The sequence below is a fragment of the Lipotes vexillifer genome, unplaced genomic scaffold (assembly GCF_000442215.2).
Source record: "Lipotes vexillifer unplaced genomic scaffold, Lipotes_vexillifer_v1.1 scaffold496, whole genome shotgun sequence".
NCBI classification, from domain to species: Eukaryota; Metazoa; Chordata; class Mammalia; order Artiodactyla; family Lipotidae; genus Lipotes; species Lipotes vexillifer.
Window position 1 is genome coordinate 5,525,494 of NW_006786690.1, and position 16,964 is coordinate 5,542,457.

The window sequence follows — 16,964 nt, forward strand, 5'->3', positions numbered from 1 at the left end:
ATTGGGACCCAGGAATGCCCTCTCCTTTCTCTCTCTCATGTCCATGAGTCTAGTCGTCAATTCCCCAGTGGAAAGAACACTCTAGTGCCCGACAGTCCTCAGTTAGAACCGCATCTGTGCCAAGCAGCAGCTGTGTGGACAAGTGAGTTCCCTGGACCTCAGTCTCCTCCCCGTCAGATGCAGGTGTTTGTTTGTACCTTCCTCTCAGGGTCTTCACGGGATGGGATTTAGATAAGGAAAGCGACACACCTGACCCACAGGAGAGGATCGATGCCCCCCCCCACCCCAGTAAGTCCTGGAATCCCCTTTTCATCCAAGCAGAGGCCCAGGATCCCTTTCCACGGGGGTCGGGGTCCCTGCCACCATCTGCTGGTTTGTCTTCTGTACTTGGGCCCCATCAAACCTGCCCATCGAAGTACAGAAGCCTAGAGAGGGGAGCTCCTTGGGGATTCTCTCTTTCAGCGGCCTCCATTGCATGGAAGGAAGGCTGAGGCCAGCAGAGGTGGGAGGGTCCTGTCCAAGGCCATGTTACACATTCGTAGGCTGAAGACACAGGCCTCATCCCTTGGCCCAGCTCAGGCCCATGCTGTGCGGGTGAAGAGCACAGCTCCCCTTTCTTACACACTCACGGTACCCAGGCTCGTGCCAAGTGCCCCATACACGGCAACAGTGCCTTCCCCTCCCCACAGCCTTCCAGGGTGGCTACGATTACTTCCTCCACGTTGCGGAATGAGGAAACAGGATTCTGAGACTGAGCTACAGGGGAACGGAAAACCCACACATCTCTATGGCTGTGCTCCTGCCTGGGGCAGGTAGCGCAGGCAAAGGAGATGGAAGGAAGCAGCTCTCCACCCCAAGCCTGGGACCCACCCGCGCCCTACTCCTCCCCCTAGAGGTCCCATCCCCACCCTGATCCCTCAGTCCCCCACCTTCACGCTGGCAGCCCCCCAGCACCACACCTCTCTTCTGAAGCTCCCCAATTTCAGACCTCACGGGCGGAGGCCCCTGGCTGGAGCCCGGAGAGCCTTGGCCCTTCCATCCAGCTGTGCACCTTTAGGCAAGTTCCTGCCACTCAAGTTTCTGCCCCAGAAAAATAGGAGGACATAGCTACTCGCAGGCAGTTCTGGGATCAAGTGAGGTAAAGCCTGGGCAAGTGCCCTGAGCCAGTGTTTTTTTTTTTTAAAACTTGGGTTTGTTTTATTTCCAAATATAAGCTTTTCTTATAAATTTATTTATTTATTTTTAATTATTTATTTTATTTATTTATTTTTGGGCTGCATTGGGTCTTCGTTGTTGCATGCGGGCTTTCTCTAGTTGCGGCAAGCGGGGGCTACTCTTCGTTGCAGTGTGCAGGCTTCTCATTGTGGTGGCTTCTCTTTGTTGCAGAGCGCGGGCTTCAGTAGTTGTGGCACATGGGCTCAGTAGTTGTGGCTCACAGGCTCTAGAGTGCAGGCTCAGTAGTTGTGGCGCGCAGGCTTAGTTGCTCCGTGGCACGTGGGATCTTCCCGGACCAGGGCTCGAACCCATGTCCCCTGCCTTAGCAGGCGGATTCTTAACCACTGTGCCACCAGGAAAGTCCTATAAATTTACTTTTTAATTGAAGTATAGTTGACTGTAATGTGTTAATTTCTGCTGTACAGCAAAGTGACTCAGTTATACACACAGATACGTTCTTTTTCATATCCTTTTCCATTATGGTTTATCCCAGGATATTGAATATAGTTCCCTGTGCTATACAGTAGGACCTTGTTGTTTCTCCGTTTTAAATGTAACAGTTTGCATCTGCTAACTGCAAACTCCCTGGGCTAGTGGTTTTCATCAGGGATCCCACTAGCTCTGGGCGGGTTTCAATCTCCCTCCCACCTTCCTCCCACATACCACGGTGCCAGGGCTTTGGTCAAGGAGCTTCTTTGGCCATTTGGGTGCCATCTGGGTGGTGATGAACTTCTACCCACCTTGCCCTCCCCCTAGCACCTGGCACAGCACCCCCGGGGCTGGGCTGCCATCAGCCTCCCCATTCCCGTTGCCACTTCTCCAGGAGAGCCCTGTTACCCGTTTGCCAGTTCCCTGCTGTGCCTGCTCCCTGAAGGACTGGGACTCTGGCAGAGCCCTTGTCTTTTTCACCAGCGCCATCCCAGGGTCCGAGAAGGGTTCAGTGGGTGTCAAACTGACTTTGTTGTCAGAGGACTGGTTTAAGCAATGGTGGCTTTGGACAACTAAGTATCAGGAGGCCATTGTTTTTGGAGACCATAAAATGACACTCAGAAATGCTCGTGCTGTAATGAATACTACGTGAAGAGTGCTTGTCAGTACGTACTGTATGACTCTACTTATACGAAGCTCAAAACAGGCAAAACTCGACTAAGGTAGCAGGAGTTAGCCTAGTCACTTCCTCTGGCTTGGGGCAGGGTGGGGCGGGGGCAGTGGTTGGGAGGGGCACAGGAAAGCCCTTGGTGTCCCATGATCAATATTCTTTCTTGATCCGGGTGATGGTTACATGGGTACAAAAATATGTCAGAACTCATCAAGCTATACATTTAAGATTTGTGCACTTTGCTGTAAGTTACACCTAATTTTTTTTTAAAAGTTAAAGACCATGATGTAACACCACTACACACCCATCAGAATGACTAAAATGAAACATGCAAAAAACTGCAGTGCTGAATATTTTTCATTTTGTCGCTTTTTCGTCTTCTCACATTTCATCCATCTGCTCACGTTTCGCTCAGGTGGGTTGTGAGTGCTGAGAAAGCAGGGACTCGGTCCCAGAGTGACCTTGGGCTCCCAAGGACACAAGCCGAAAGGCATCATGGGATCGCAGAGGAAGCAGCGGCCTGGGAATCTAGCGGCTCATGTTCAGTCCCCAGGGCTGCTACTGACTTGCTGTGTGACCTGGGAGGGCCAGTCCCTTCTCTGAATCCCAATTCCCTCATCTGTTGAAATATATTTTTCCTACGAGCACCCACTCCCTGCCTGCACTGTGACTGTCCCTTATAATTCCCACAACAGCCTTAAGGAGGAGAGATTATTATCTCCACTGGACAGATGGAGAAATTAAGGTTCGGGGAGGGCAAGTGGGGACTTCCAGCCACATGATGGACTGAGCCAAGGAGGGCTCCCCTCCTACAACAGACACTAAAATGCTGAAAAAAAAAAAAAAAATCAAGAACAGTATATTACTTGAAAAAGCAAGAAAAGGGGGAAGGGAAGCCCCCAGGAGGCAGAAATTCAGAGGGTATTCAAAACCAGAAAGGTAAACAGGAGCTGAGGCTGAAGGACCCTTGCAGTGTCAGACCAAATACAAGTCTAGGCTGAAACTTTTCAGGTACATGTTTTGCCTGGGAGCTATGGAAGGGATGGGGACAGAAAGCCAGTCATAAAAATGTGAACTCAACTCCAAATCTGAGCCTGAATTTATAGTGTAAGAACCAAAAACTGAGAAATTAACATAAGTACTCTCATAGAATTAGTTAAGAATCAGACACAATACTGCACTGTAGAAACACTTTTGTATGAGTTCACAACAGGAAACAAAAACAAAACAAGAACAACAAAAAAACTGTTGAAGGTGAGTTTACAAGCAAGAATTACAAAATATAAGGAAATGTACTATCATGAGGGAGAGTTAAGCAGACGAAGCCAACAGGAGGCTTAACATACTGCGACTTGGAAGGGTTTATAAAGTTCTATTTCAGATTCTTTGAGGTAAGAGAGAATAGAAACCCCAATTAAAGAATAATATAAAGGGAAAAAGAGTGACCTTTCCAACACTAGCACATGTAGAGGCTGGGATTTCCTGCTCTGAACATTTGTTTCCAGCTCTTAAATACTTTGGATGGTTCTATGACCCTGAACACAGACACTGCCCTCAATATCCTACCTGCACCATGTCTCCCCCTCCCTCCACCCTTGCCCCCAATCCTACCTGGCACTAAGGAGTTGGTAAGGCAGGTGCCAATGGCCAGCACTAAGAATGGTGAAATCATGGTGCACTCCAAGACCTGCTTTTTCTCTGGAGCCCAGAGGTATGATGGATATGGGTGGGAAGGGTGGGCTGCCAGTGGTCAGTAGTTAATTGATGTTCCAATCCTAGGGAAAAAAAAAAAAAAAGACATGAAGGTCACAGCTCCAGAGTTCATCTGTTCATTCACTTATTTATTCGTTGATTCATTCATTATTCACCTATTACAAGAGACTAGGCATTTAGATGCAAAACCTAGGTGGTCCCTCCCTCAAGAAGCTTCATCACATAAACAGTAGTATAGGCATAAATGAGTTCCATGCTGCAAAGTGGTTCCTTCTCCTTTCCCAAGTGAATTCCCACTTTCAATCCACCTGAAGCCCAGAACCCACCAGAGTTCACTTTCTGTGTAGGGCTTCTCAAACTGCAGCATGCATCAGAATCTTCTAGAAGGATTGCTGAAACAGATTCCAGTACCCTCCACCCCCCGCCCAGAGACTCCAACTGCATTTCTAACAAGCTCCCAGGTGCTGCAGCTACTGCTGCTGCTGGTTCGTGGACCCCACTTTGAGAAGTGCTGTTCTAGAACATCAGCCTTTAGCCTTCAATTACCCATGTCCCAAGCACATCAGAGACAAAACAAAGAGTCCACCTTTTCTTACAGGGACACCTACATTTGCTCTTACAGGACAACTATATTTGCTACGTGCTACAGCTTTTCATTTATGGCGAGAGATATAAAAACTATAGGAGGGACATACAGGAAAAGATTGTCTTATAAGTACGGCCATTTCTGGGCAGTGACATTTTAGATGACTCATTATTTTTTCATTGTCTTTTTTGCATTTTCCAAATTTTCCTTCTGTGTTGAGATGTTACCTTTATAATTTTTTACAAAAATGTTATTTAAAAAAAAACTGGAAGGAAATACACCAAAATGTTAACTGGTTTTCTCTGGGCAGTAGGACTGTGAATGATTATTTCTTCTTTAATTTTTGTTTTGAATTTTCCAAATTGCCTAAAATGAGCATGTATTAATGGCCTAAGAATGTTTTTAAACTGTGGTCATCCTGTTAGGATCACATGGGATAATCCCATTGGCAGCTGCGAAATGTAAATACTAATCATGTTGTGTATAAATGTTACTGGAAGATGAGGAATTTTAAATGGCAAGAGTTTCACTGGGAAATAATGTTATTATTTCCACCAAAATCAAGATAAAAATGATCATTTCATTTGTTGTGGGAAATGGCAGTGATACACAACATTCTACCATTAGACAGAGTGGGCTGTTAGGTAAGAAACCACTCTAACTGGAAAAAGGGATGTTGATTCAACCTTAAAAATGTGCATGGAGGGCTTCCCTGGTGGCGCAGTGGTTGAGAGTCCGCCTGCCGATGCAGGGAACGCGGGTTCGTGCCCCGGTCTGGGAGGATCCCACTTGTCACGGAGCGGCTGGGCCCGTGAGCCATGGCCGCTGAGCCTGAGCGTCCGGAGCCTGTGCTCCGCGGCGGGAGAGGTCACAACAGTGAGAGGCCCGCATACCGCAAAAAAAAAAAAAAAAAAGCTACAAGGATATATTGTACAACATAGGGAATATTGCCTGTATTTTATAATTATAAATGGAAAATAACCTTTAAAAATTGTGAATCACTATACAGCACACCTGTAACTTACATAATATTGTACATCAACTATAATTCAACTTAAAAGAATTTTTTTAAAAGTATAAAAACCAACTAAGGGTATTACAAGACAGGATAAAGGCAGAGGGAGATCTGACACAGAAGAGAAGGCTGAGTGAGGACAGAAGATTCGTAGAAGGAAGATGCTAAGCGACTGGCTTTGAAGAAAAAGGCCACAAGCCAAAAAATACAGCAGCCTCCAGAAGCCAGAAAGGCGAGGAAGTGGATTCTCTCTGGAGCCTCCCCAGAAGGGAGCGGCCCCACCAATGTGTTGATTCTCAGCCCCAAAGACTCTCTTGGAGCTCCTGACTTCCAGAACTGAGGATAACTTTGTATTGTTTTAAGTCACTGTGTTTACGGTCATTTTTTATGGCAGCGACAAGAAAGTGAATATTGAACATCAAAAAAAAAAAAAAGGCACTCTCTGCCTTATATGGGTGGGTTCAATCTGAAAATCCAACAAGCTGTCAATTGAGAATATAGACATTTTGCTGTATGTATGTTATATTTCAATAAAATAAAAACACTACTCTCTGAGAGATTATATGAACAATCCCTAAAGGACACTGATAAAATGTTCACCATAATAACTTATGTGGTAGACAGACAGAGATGTATGATCTCCTTTGTAGATAGGAAAAACAAGGCTCTGAAAGGAAAAGTGACTCGCCCAAGGTTACAAACAGGTAGCAGAGCTGAACTCTAACCATTAAGCAACGAGGTTACCACGGTGATCCTCCAAGGGTGGGGATCCTGGTTCACCAACTACAGGATGAAGGTTCTGAAGTTTAACACATGGATAGATTCATGGATATGGATATCCACATGGATATCCACCACAATCAGGATAGAGAACAGTTCTGCCAGCCCAAAAAACTCTCTTGTGCTGTCACTTTGTAGTCAGGAGCTGCCCATGCCTGTACCTGGCAGCCCCAGGTCTGTTCTCCATCACTATAGCTTTTTTTAAAAAAATTATTTATTTATTTTATTTATTTATTTTTGGCTGCGTTGTGTTCGTTGCTATGCGTGGGCTTTCTCTAGTTGCAGTGAGTGGGGGCTATTCTTCGTTGCAGTGCGTGGGCTTCTCGTTGCGGTGGCTTCTTGTTACGGAGCACAGGCTCTAGGTGCACGGGCTTCAGTAGTTGTGGCATGCAGGCTCAGTCGTTGTGGCGCACGAGCTTAGTTGTTCCGCTGCATGTGGGATCTTCCCGGACCAGGGCTCGAACCCGTGTCCCCTGCATTGGCAGGAGGATTCTTAACCACTGTGCCACCAGGGAAGCCCCATCAGTATAGTTTTGATTGATATTGTATTAAATCTGTGGATCAATATGGGGAAGATTTGCATCTTGACAATGTTCAGTCTTCCAATCATGAACACAGTATGTCTCTCTGTGCGTTTAAATCTTATAGTCTTCATCATACAGATCCTGTTAGATTTATACTGTTGTATTGCACTTTGGGGGGAGCTACTAAAATAGCATTGCTTTTTTTTTTCTTTTGGCCGCGCCGTGCAGCATGTGGGACCTTAGTTCCCCAACCAGGGATCGAACCCCTGTCCCCTACAGTGGAAGTGCAGAGTCTCAACCACTGGACCCCCAGGGAAGTCCCTTTTCTGTTTTGTTTTCTTTTTGGCCGTGCTGCGTAGCTTGCAAGATCTTAGTTCCCTGACTAGGAACTGAACCTGTGTCCTTACCATCTTCTGTGTAGTCAATCATGTCATTGACAAATAGGGACAGTTTTAGTTCTTCCTATCCAATCTTTATGCCTTTTCTTTCTTTTTCTTTTTTTTTTTGCAGTACACGGGCCTCTCACTGCCGCGGCCTCTCCCGCTGCGGAGCACAGGCTCCGGAAGCGCAGGCTCAGCGGCCATGGCTCACGGGCCCAGCCGCTCCACGGCATGTGGGATCTTCCCGGACTGGGGCACGAACCCGCGTTCCCTGCATCGGCGGGCGGACTCCCAACCACTGCGCCACCAGGGAAGCCCTATGCCTTTTATTTCTTTTTCTTGCCTTATTGTGCTGGCTAGGACTTCCAGCACCATGCTGAATAGGAGAGGGAAGAGTGGACATCCTCACCTTGTTCCTAATCTTAGAGGAAAAGCATTCAGCCTTTCAGCATTTGGGGCAGTGTTTTGAGGTGTGAGGTGGAGTCAGTTTGGTGGGGAAAATCAGGAACGTGGTTTTGGACATGTTGACTTTAAGATGAAGTGGAGATGTTAAGTGGACCGTTGCATACAGGCATCTGGCAACGGGAAAGAGTTCTTGGCTAGAGGTATACACTTGGGAACCCCGGGCATAAAGGTGGCATTTAAAGCCTTAATCAAACTTACAAGATCATTTAAAAAGAGGGAATGGGGGTGTAGAGAACTATATGATAAAAGCCCTCAGAAAACCAGGAGTTGAAATAATTTTTTCACTTGATAAAGACTTTATATATCAAAAAAAACCCTACAGAACCATCATATTTATTGAAGAAACTTTTGGCATGTTCCCTTTAACACTGGCTTATGATTAGAAGATTTGGGGGCAACCTCTAGGTCCATAACTAGGGGAAGGAAGTTATAAAGAGTGGTGGGGCAATAACTATGTGGCAGTAGTATTAAAACTAGAAGTAAAACAGTAGGATCGGTGGAGTTTAAAAACACGGGATTTCAGTAGTTTGTATGTCAGTGTAAACCACACTCATATACACAACACAGTGTTACTTGCAAGGACACTTATAAATTCAACAACATATTAAATAAAGCGTATTAGCATGAAGACCTTTGGAGGGTGGTGGGATTGGTACTGGGGAGCAGGGATGAAGGGGAAAATGAACAAATAAAACAGAAACTGAGCTCATGATGGTACCCCACGCACTGAGGAACATGACTTATTCAACCCTCTGCACCGCAGGTCCAAAACAAACACATAAATAAGGTCCAAAGCAAACACATAAATAAGGAAAAATAAAAGTGAAGCGTGGCTCCAGGAGCTCTAAAGGGCTCATCCAGCCCTGCACGGTTATTCTCATTTGTCTCTCTTCTCTGCTAGCCCGACACTCTGTGCGAGTAAAGACCATCTCTTCTCCATCTCTGACTCCCAACCCCGTGCATATAGAATCAGCTCTGTAAATGCTAACTTAATGAAAAGCTCCATGATTCAGGCTGGAATGCTCTGAATTTTGGCCCCAGGGATGTGGCATTGAGAAGGGCCTGTTCTGGAGACAAGACAGGTGCCTTCTCCCATTGCCTCTGCCTGGAAAGGAGAATCTAGGAAACCCTTCAGGAGCCAGAGTCTCCCCTGCTGGCTCCTCTTCACGGCCCCCGCCCCTACTCAGAGGCTCCAAGTCTGCGCTCTGGCAGCCCTAGGTGATGGGCTCCATGGGGCCCAGCCTGGGGCTGCAGGGCCCCAGCTGCCCACCACCCTCTGCCAATGCTGTACCAGTTCATAATGGAGCCTCCGGGTGTGTGCCAGCCCCATCGCTCCCCACCTCCCAGCCGAACCATCTCTGCCAGGCTCCCAGCTACGTGCCCTGACTATTCATGACAAGTGTGCAGAAGCCCTGGCTGCGCTCTGGCCTTGGAGGAGAAACAGCCACTTGGCAGGTCAGGAGAGGGAGCAGAGGCTGGGCCTTGCCCCTGGGGACTGACTCAGCATGCTGGGAGAGAGGGCACTGGAGCCCTTTGGAGCTGGGCAGAAAGCCAGCCCTGGGCTGGGTCTCAAAAGGTCCAGGACAAATGACAGAATAATAGGCCTGATAAGAATCACTACCACTTCTTGGGCATCTCACTTGATCCTCACAAGTGTTATTAGCTCCTGTTTTACGGTTTAGGAAACTGAGCAAAGGATCTCAGCTCGTCCATGGCCAAGTGCTATTCGATCCCAAGCTGACTCAACCTCTCTGGGCCTCAGTTTCCCCACCACGGAGCGGGAGAGAGACCGGCGCCCACCTTTCCACGATCCCTCAAGAGCAAATAGAGGCCACATGAATTTAGGGCGGGAGATGTGGCAGAGGAAGGGGTCGGGCCGGGGTGAGTTCTACCTGAGCGGCCTGGCCAGGCGGCAGGTGAAGAAGCAGACCAGGCTCAAGGTCAGCGCCAGGAGGAGAAGGCTGAGGACCGCTGTGAGGACCACGTCCACGGTGGGGGACGGGAGGGCCATCTTGGGGGAAGAGGGCCCCACGGAGTAGCCACCACAACCCGTCACACCTAGTCACACTAGCCTTGGATGTCTGCTCCAAAGCTCTGGGTCGGTGGCGGTGACCTGGCTTTGTTCCCTGGGGTTAATCTTTGGGGCTTAGCCCGGGAGGGGGGAAATGGGAGGGAGGACAGTCCATGGGGCTCCCCTCCCCCAGCCCAGTCCTTCCCCACCTGAGGCTTGTTCATTCCTCTTTGTCCATTCATTCTTTATTCCCAAACATTTACTGAACACCTGCTATGTACCTGGCTCTGTTCTAGGTACTAAGGACTCAGTGGGGAGGAGGACAGACACGGTCTCCCTCAGTGGGGAAGGGGAGGGGAGTTGGAGGGGGTCCTGCAACATCAAACTGGGCTGCAGCAGCTGCTCGGGGAGGGAGTGCCACTGAAGATCAGCCCAGAAACATCTCACCTGCAGGGTCAGAGAGAGGGAACATAGAACCGCCCAGCGTCTCTGGCAAGCCTTGCTGGCAGGGACTCTATTCATTCACTGATGGAAGTTATTTATGGCTGCCATAAAGCAGCCTCTGGGTGAAGGGCTCTGGAAGGAATGTGTGCTGGTCAGAGTAGGCTGCAGGTCAGACCCAAGGAGGGACTTCCCCAGAGGGCAGTAGGCCAGGTGCTGGCACAGAGCAAGGCTCAGACCTCCAGCCGCTGCAGACAGCACCCCATCTCGACAAAAAGCAGAGGCGGGAGTGCCTGGGGAGGCTTGGCGTCAGCCCTGCCTGCTGCCAAGCCACTGCATCTTTAGGGCTGTGATGACAAGCCAGCTGTCCCTTTGAGCACCTCCAGCCTCAGCACCTCTGCACACTGCGTTCCCTGGTCTGGAATGTTCCCTGCTGTCCACCGGATAAAGTCCTCCCATCACCCTTCCCCCTTGACCTCAGCTCTGCTGCGCTGCTCTGCAGCCCAGCCCCAGCCCAGGCGGTAGTTACAGTTCCTCCCCAGGCTCCCAAAACCCAGCCGCTCAAGACCTTGGTCTCAGAGTCAGAGAACCATGGGGTGGGCTCCTAGAGAGCAGGGATCTTGCTCTGTGGATGTTGGCAGCCCCACGGCTGGCAGAGCCGGGTGCACAGCCGGCTGGCCAGGCAGAAATGTGGGTAGGTGGGTGGAAGGGTAGCGGGTCAATGGTGAGTGACCAAAGAGGCAGCTCGGCAGCAGGAAGCAAGCTCTGGAGCCAGGGCTCCAGGTTCAGATCCTGCCTCTGCCCCTCATGAGATGAGTAGCTCAGGGCCAGTGACCCCCCACCCCTGGGGCCTCAGGTTTCTCATCTGCAAAGTGGGAGACGAATAAAATCCATAGGGTCCTTGTAAAGATTATATGAGTTAATGCACAGAAAGGCTTAAAACAGGGCCTGGGACACAGTAAGTGGGCAATGAATGTCACCCAGCAGCCATGATCACCGGGCAGGGGAGGAAGGAGTGAGGGGTAAGTGGGCAGGTGAGGGGCTGGAGTTGAGAAGGGACAGACCCTTCTCTGCCCACTCGGCCAGCAGCCATTTACCCTTGTGTTCATCACAGACCTGCCCACCTGGAAGGCCCACTAGGTCTTTCCAGCTCTAAGGCTCTAGAAACCAAAAAGCTTACCTGGCTGCTGTGCACCTCCACTTGGGGGAGGGGTTAATTAGGGGGTGGAGGTTCCAGTTCCTATACTCAAGGGGCGCTATGTTTCCTGAGAGGACCAGATTTGTCTGTCTGCCTGTCTCTCTCTCACAGACAAACATCCCACCAGGAGGCCTGATGCCTTCTCTTCCTCTTGAAGGAGAAAGAGAAAGAGACCACCTAGGGTCAGCTGGGAAGGTTCCGTGGAGTGGGTGGGAGGACAACCAGGCTGGAAGGATGGTAGGGTTGAGATGAACAGAGAGAGAAACAGCGCTCCCTGCAGGAGAACCTGAATGTGCAAAGGCAAGGAGGTAGGAATGAAGTATTTAGAGGTCGGGGAGAAAGGCAGGAGCCACAGCTGGTGACAGAGGACAGAGAGGCAGCCAGGACCGACCACAAAGGGCTTCGCTCCCTGAGCTCAGCCTGGTGAAGAGCAGGCGCTTGGCATCCCTGCCTGACTTACACGTCTCTTGCCAGCCCATTTCACAGGTGAGGACTTTGCAGCTCAGATGGTCTGCCCCTCGCCCAAGGCCACACAGCAGAGCTGGAATCGGAAGCCTCAGGGGTCTGGGTTCCAGAGCTAAAGATTTTTCTATGGCTTCCTGGGATGCCTGGCCGGTCTGGATGCCACAGACTGGCTCTGTGGGCAGAGGACTGAAGCCAGTCAAGGTTCATCTGGTGGGAAGAGAGCTGACAGCAGGGAGGCGGGGGAGGGAGATGGCAGGGCCCAGAGGCACCGTGCCTGGGGTGGCTGGAGCGCCTGGGCAGAGGGGTGTCAGGGATGGCTGTTCCACGGGCACACAGGCCCCCACCATCCCACGCAGAGGACATGTTCTGTCCCAGGCCACCTTGCTCTGAGCCAAGGCTGGGAGCTGAGTGGTGGGGTCGGGGGAAGGAGCATGTGCTGTGTTTGTCATCCCCTGCACTCTGGCACCTCACTCAGCACTCCTGCAGTGGGAGCCCCTCTGGTACCAGGAGATGTCGCCATCCCATCCTTACTCTCACAGTGGACAACAAGAAAAGGAAGGCACAGAGAAGGTATACAACCTGCCCAGGGTCACACAGCAATCAGCAGCAGGGATAAGTCTCCCCACTAACCAGCTAAGATTTGGGAGGCTATTACCAACAGCACAAGGCAGTCTGTGAGGCATAGCATGGATACCAATGTCTTGGAATTCCGGAAATCAGTGATTTCTGTCAACTGAAAAGAACATTTCAAACTGAGACTACTCTAGAAAAACCCTTACTTTATATACTTTGTCATTGTATTTGTAATAACAATAGCATACCTTTTCATAGCGCTTACTATGTGCCAGACATTGTTCTAAACACTTTACCTATATTTACTCATTCAACCTCCACAACAACCTACTAGGTAGGCACTATTATTACACCCATCGTACAGGTAACAAAACAGAAGCACAGAGAGATCGTGCTTGCTCAAGGTCACACAGCCAGTAAGTGACCAAGCCAGAATTCAACGTCACCTGTAGATGTTTCTGTCTCCCAGGGCCAAGTATAAACTCCTGAAGCAGTCAGTAAGACTGAAAACAAACCACATTTGTTCTATCTGCAATATGTACATTATATGTTTGTAGATGAATGGAATACACACATTTACCATTTGACTTATACACTCTTCCCAAATGTCATTTTATTGTATGTGCATCACAGCCCCCTGAGGGAGGGCTTCTTATCCCCACTTTATGGAAGACAGGTGAGGTAACTTGCCCCAGGTTACATAGCATGAGAGTGGCCAAGGACTGACTGAGTCCAAGTCCTTGATCACAGGTGGCCTGCCCTGCAGAGGGGACGGCCTGGGGTGTGCAGCAGAGACGGGGGGGCGGGGTGGGGAAGACCTCGGCTGGAGACCTGGCTCCACCCCTGGACAGGCCAGTGACCCTGGGCACACCCCTCCTCCCCCACAATCTCCAACTTCAGCTGGTCCCCATGCAGGACCCTGGACCACCGTGGCTCTTGCCCCCTCCCTGCCCCCGATGCCCCATGTGCTCTGGCAGCCTTCCCCTAGGAGATGAAACCTCCATTCCATAGACAGCCCCACACAGGCCCTGTAAGAAGAGGCTGAGGCAGCTCTGGACTTCAGGGAAATAGGCCATGAACTTGTAACCTTCTGAGTGGCAGCCAACACAAGCAGTATCCCTGGGTGGCAAGTGCCCGGTTTCTCGAATGCCCAGCTTGCGTCAGAACAGGGAGTACACAGATGTTCCCAGAGACAGGTCTCACTGCCCTGGGCCCATGGTAATAGCACTCCTCATATTCCCAGAGAACCTTCCAGCTGGTGGAGGCTCCTGGCACTATGACATTTGATATCCATGGTGACCCTGGGAGGTACAGGGCAGGGATGCACCCCAACCTCCAGGCAGGAAATATGGACCCACAGAGGTGAGGGTCTCACCCAAGGGCGCACAGCTGAGCAGAGCCCCCAGATTGCTTACTGGCTTTATGACCTTGGGCACATCACTTCCCCTTTCTGGGCCTCAGTTTTCTCACGGGTCCAATGGGGATAATCACAGAGAGCGCCTATATCACTGTGCTATTATAAGAAGGATAACTGCACAATGAACAATGAGATCAAGGCCCAGGGCTTGGCCCATATTAAACACTCAGAATAAATGTTAGCTAGTAGTAAAGGTGATAACGAGTGTGCCAGGCACTGTTCTAAGTGCTTTCCAGGTATTCCTTCATCTACTCCTAACAACACCATGTGGTAGGTGCTATCATTGCTCCCACTGCACAGAGAAGTTAAGTAACTTGGCCAGGTTCACACAGCTATTAACAGGACACTATGAAGGGGGAAAAGGAGAAACTCATAATGAATGAAGCACCTATTATGTACTGGGAGCTTTTTGTTCAGCCTTCTAAGAAACCAGTCATGTGGGAATTATCAGCCCGGATCAGAAGAGAAAACTGAGGCTCAAAAGTGGGGAGGGAAGTGTGGGGTCACACAGCAACCATGTGGGAGAGCTGGGATGCAGGCCAGGCCTGTCTGGCTCCGTATTCAGTGTGCTGGCTCCCCCATCTCAGTCACATGCCAGAACAACGTCCATCATGGTCACCATTATGGGCGGCAGACCCCAATGCCTTGGCCACCCCCGGTACAGGGAGCCCCACGTCAGTGTGTCACATGACCTCCCTCTGCCTGTGTGGCAGTGTGCATGTGTGAGTTTGTGTGCATGTGTATGCGCACGCATGCCGGTGTCCTGGCAGTGAGCGAGGCAGGGCTCCCATTGTGTGTGTGCCCAGCCCCGTGACCAGTCCTCACATCAGGCTGTTCCCTCTGCCCCCAGACCAGCTCCTCCTGGGCTTTCACATGATTGCAGCTTCCTGGGGACCTCTCATATCTGGAACGGGTGCTCCCTCTGTAAAGGGAAGGCCTTCAGTCATGCTGGCTCCCTCCCGCCCAGGTCAGCCCCTCTGGGTTTATAATTTTACACAAAGAGGCTGAGGTGGGTGGGGGCAGCTCAGGGTTACAAGTCAGAGTCCTGGCCAGTTACTCAAGGGCTGTTTTCTCATCTGCAAAGCAGTGATAATAAGTGCCATTCTGCTTCCAATATTGGCTTCTTAGGAGGGAAGGAACTTTGCAAACTGTAAAGTGCTATGCAGATGTTTCTATGGCTTTCTGTTGTTTCCCATTCTGATGACTGTAGTAGATACGTGCTATAATTTTTGGCCACCCAGAATCCATTCCCCTTTCCTAACAATACCACAAAGTTTCCTCGGGAAGTGGCTCTCCCTTTTCCAGCCAACTGGTTTGGGTAGGACTGATCCTACCTCCAGCGGCTCCAGGTGGGTCCTGACTGACTGGCTTAAGCTCAAGACTCTCTCCACCTGGATGGTGTGTTGTGAGGGAGTGGGGCGATGGGGAGGGGCACTGTGTGCAGCCTGAAGATAAGGCAAGCTCTCAGAAGGTGGAGTAGAGAGATGCAGAGAATCTGAGTCTTTGATGATGCTGCTTGAGCCCCTGGATGCAGCCACGCCTGAAGCCGGATTCTGAACATTCAAGTTACATGAGCTAATTAATTCCCCATATTGCTTACCTTGGATTTTCTGTTACTTGGAACACAGAGTCTGACCTCAGAACTCCAGTTCAGCCTGTTTTTCTCAGCCCCTTACATTGTAAGCAACCACATCATGTCACTCATCTAGTTGTTTCTACCAAAGGAAAAATCTTGCAAACAAGCTAAAGATGGGTCAGTAAGTTTCGAGTGCACGGTAAAATGAGGCCAACCAATACAAGCTTGGTTTTCTTCTTGGAATGTATAAACTTGTAGAATTGTAGGCGGTCCTTGGGCAGGATTTGCCTAAAAGCCCTACTGTGTGCAGGACTCGGAACCTCCCCTTCCAAGGTTGTTGTCAGTTGGGTTTAACAACTCTTTGACCACTAGGTTCCAAGCGTCTACTGTGTGGCTGGCCCTGCACTAAGGGCCGCAGGTACAACTTCTGCCTCCTAGGCCCTTCAGTCTAGTGATGATTGGTCACAATACACATTTTTACTGTATTTTACACAAAGCCCTAGGAGGTTGGCATACAGGGGGGAAACTGCTACACCCATTTCACAGAGGAGGAAACAGAGACTCAGAGAGGTACAGTGATTTGCCGAACATCCCTCTGGTAAAGAGGGGCAGGGCTAGGCCATAACCCCGGATCTGCCTGCCTCCAAACCCAGTGCTTTTTCTTCTAGCCTTCGCGGTGGCAGGGATGGCACTGGGACTGACATTTCTTTGAGGTAGTCTGTTCCACTTAGGGGCCATCAGAATGGTTTAAAAAGCTAAAGAAAGCAGGGAAGCCAAGTATCATGGCTTGCCCCAAGAGTCTTGGCTCCATGAGAAGCCCCAGTACTCAGGCCCATCCAGCTTTACTCTCCTAAAGGACTTACCTCCTACAGGCTGTGGCCAGAGAGGGACCAGCCACAACCTTAAAATCCAGGCCCCAGTTGCTTTCATGGGCAGCCCTTGGCACCCCAAGTGAGCTGTCGTGGCTTCTCTTGTGCCTCTGTCCTGCATCTCTAAGATCCAACTGACACGGCCTCAACATCCCCTATCCCCTAGGGTCTTCCCTATATGTTACTCAACCAACATTCATACGACCTCTGTTTATTGGGCACATACTATATGCCAGGGGCTGTTCTAGGTGCTCAAATCCCTGCTGGTGGGGTGAGCAGACAATAAGAAAGTAAGTAAAATCAATAGGATGCCAGGTAGTGGTAAGTGAGATGGAGAAAAAGAAGAGGGGGGAGGAGAGGCGGCATTTGCAGTTTTAAATAGAGATCAGAGAAGGTTTCACCACGAAGTCATCTCACTGGAGGCTTGCAATAATCCCACGCAGGCAAGAATGTGATTCCCAAACTGCAGATAAGGAAACTGAGGCTTCAGGATTAAATCGAGTCTACACGCGCCAATCGAATCAGCTGTGGAGCTGAGGTTCTGGTGCAGGGCTACTGCTGCTCCCGCACGTACCCTCTCCCGTACCAAATGGTACTAGCAGCCCTTTTGCAGCCTCTGAGAGGTAAAGCCACGTAT

The 16,964-nt window shown here is 49.9% G+C and overlaps 1 protein-coding gene across 1 annotated transcript in view; it reads right to left on the minus strand.

The window, feature by feature from the left end:
• The window catches only part of ALPL (alkaline phosphatase, biomineralization associated), a 57,004-nt gene that overhangs the window by 15,719 nt on the left and 24,321 nt on the right, over nt 1–16,964 (minus strand). The window contains exon 2 of the mRNA XM_007459216.1: nt 3,926–4,089. Within this exon, the coding sequence (XP_007459278.1) occupies nt 3,926–3,986 (61 nt within the window). The 5' untranslated portion in view covers nt 3,987–4,089. The remainder of the gene's footprint in view (nt 1–3,925; nt 4,090–16,964) is intronic.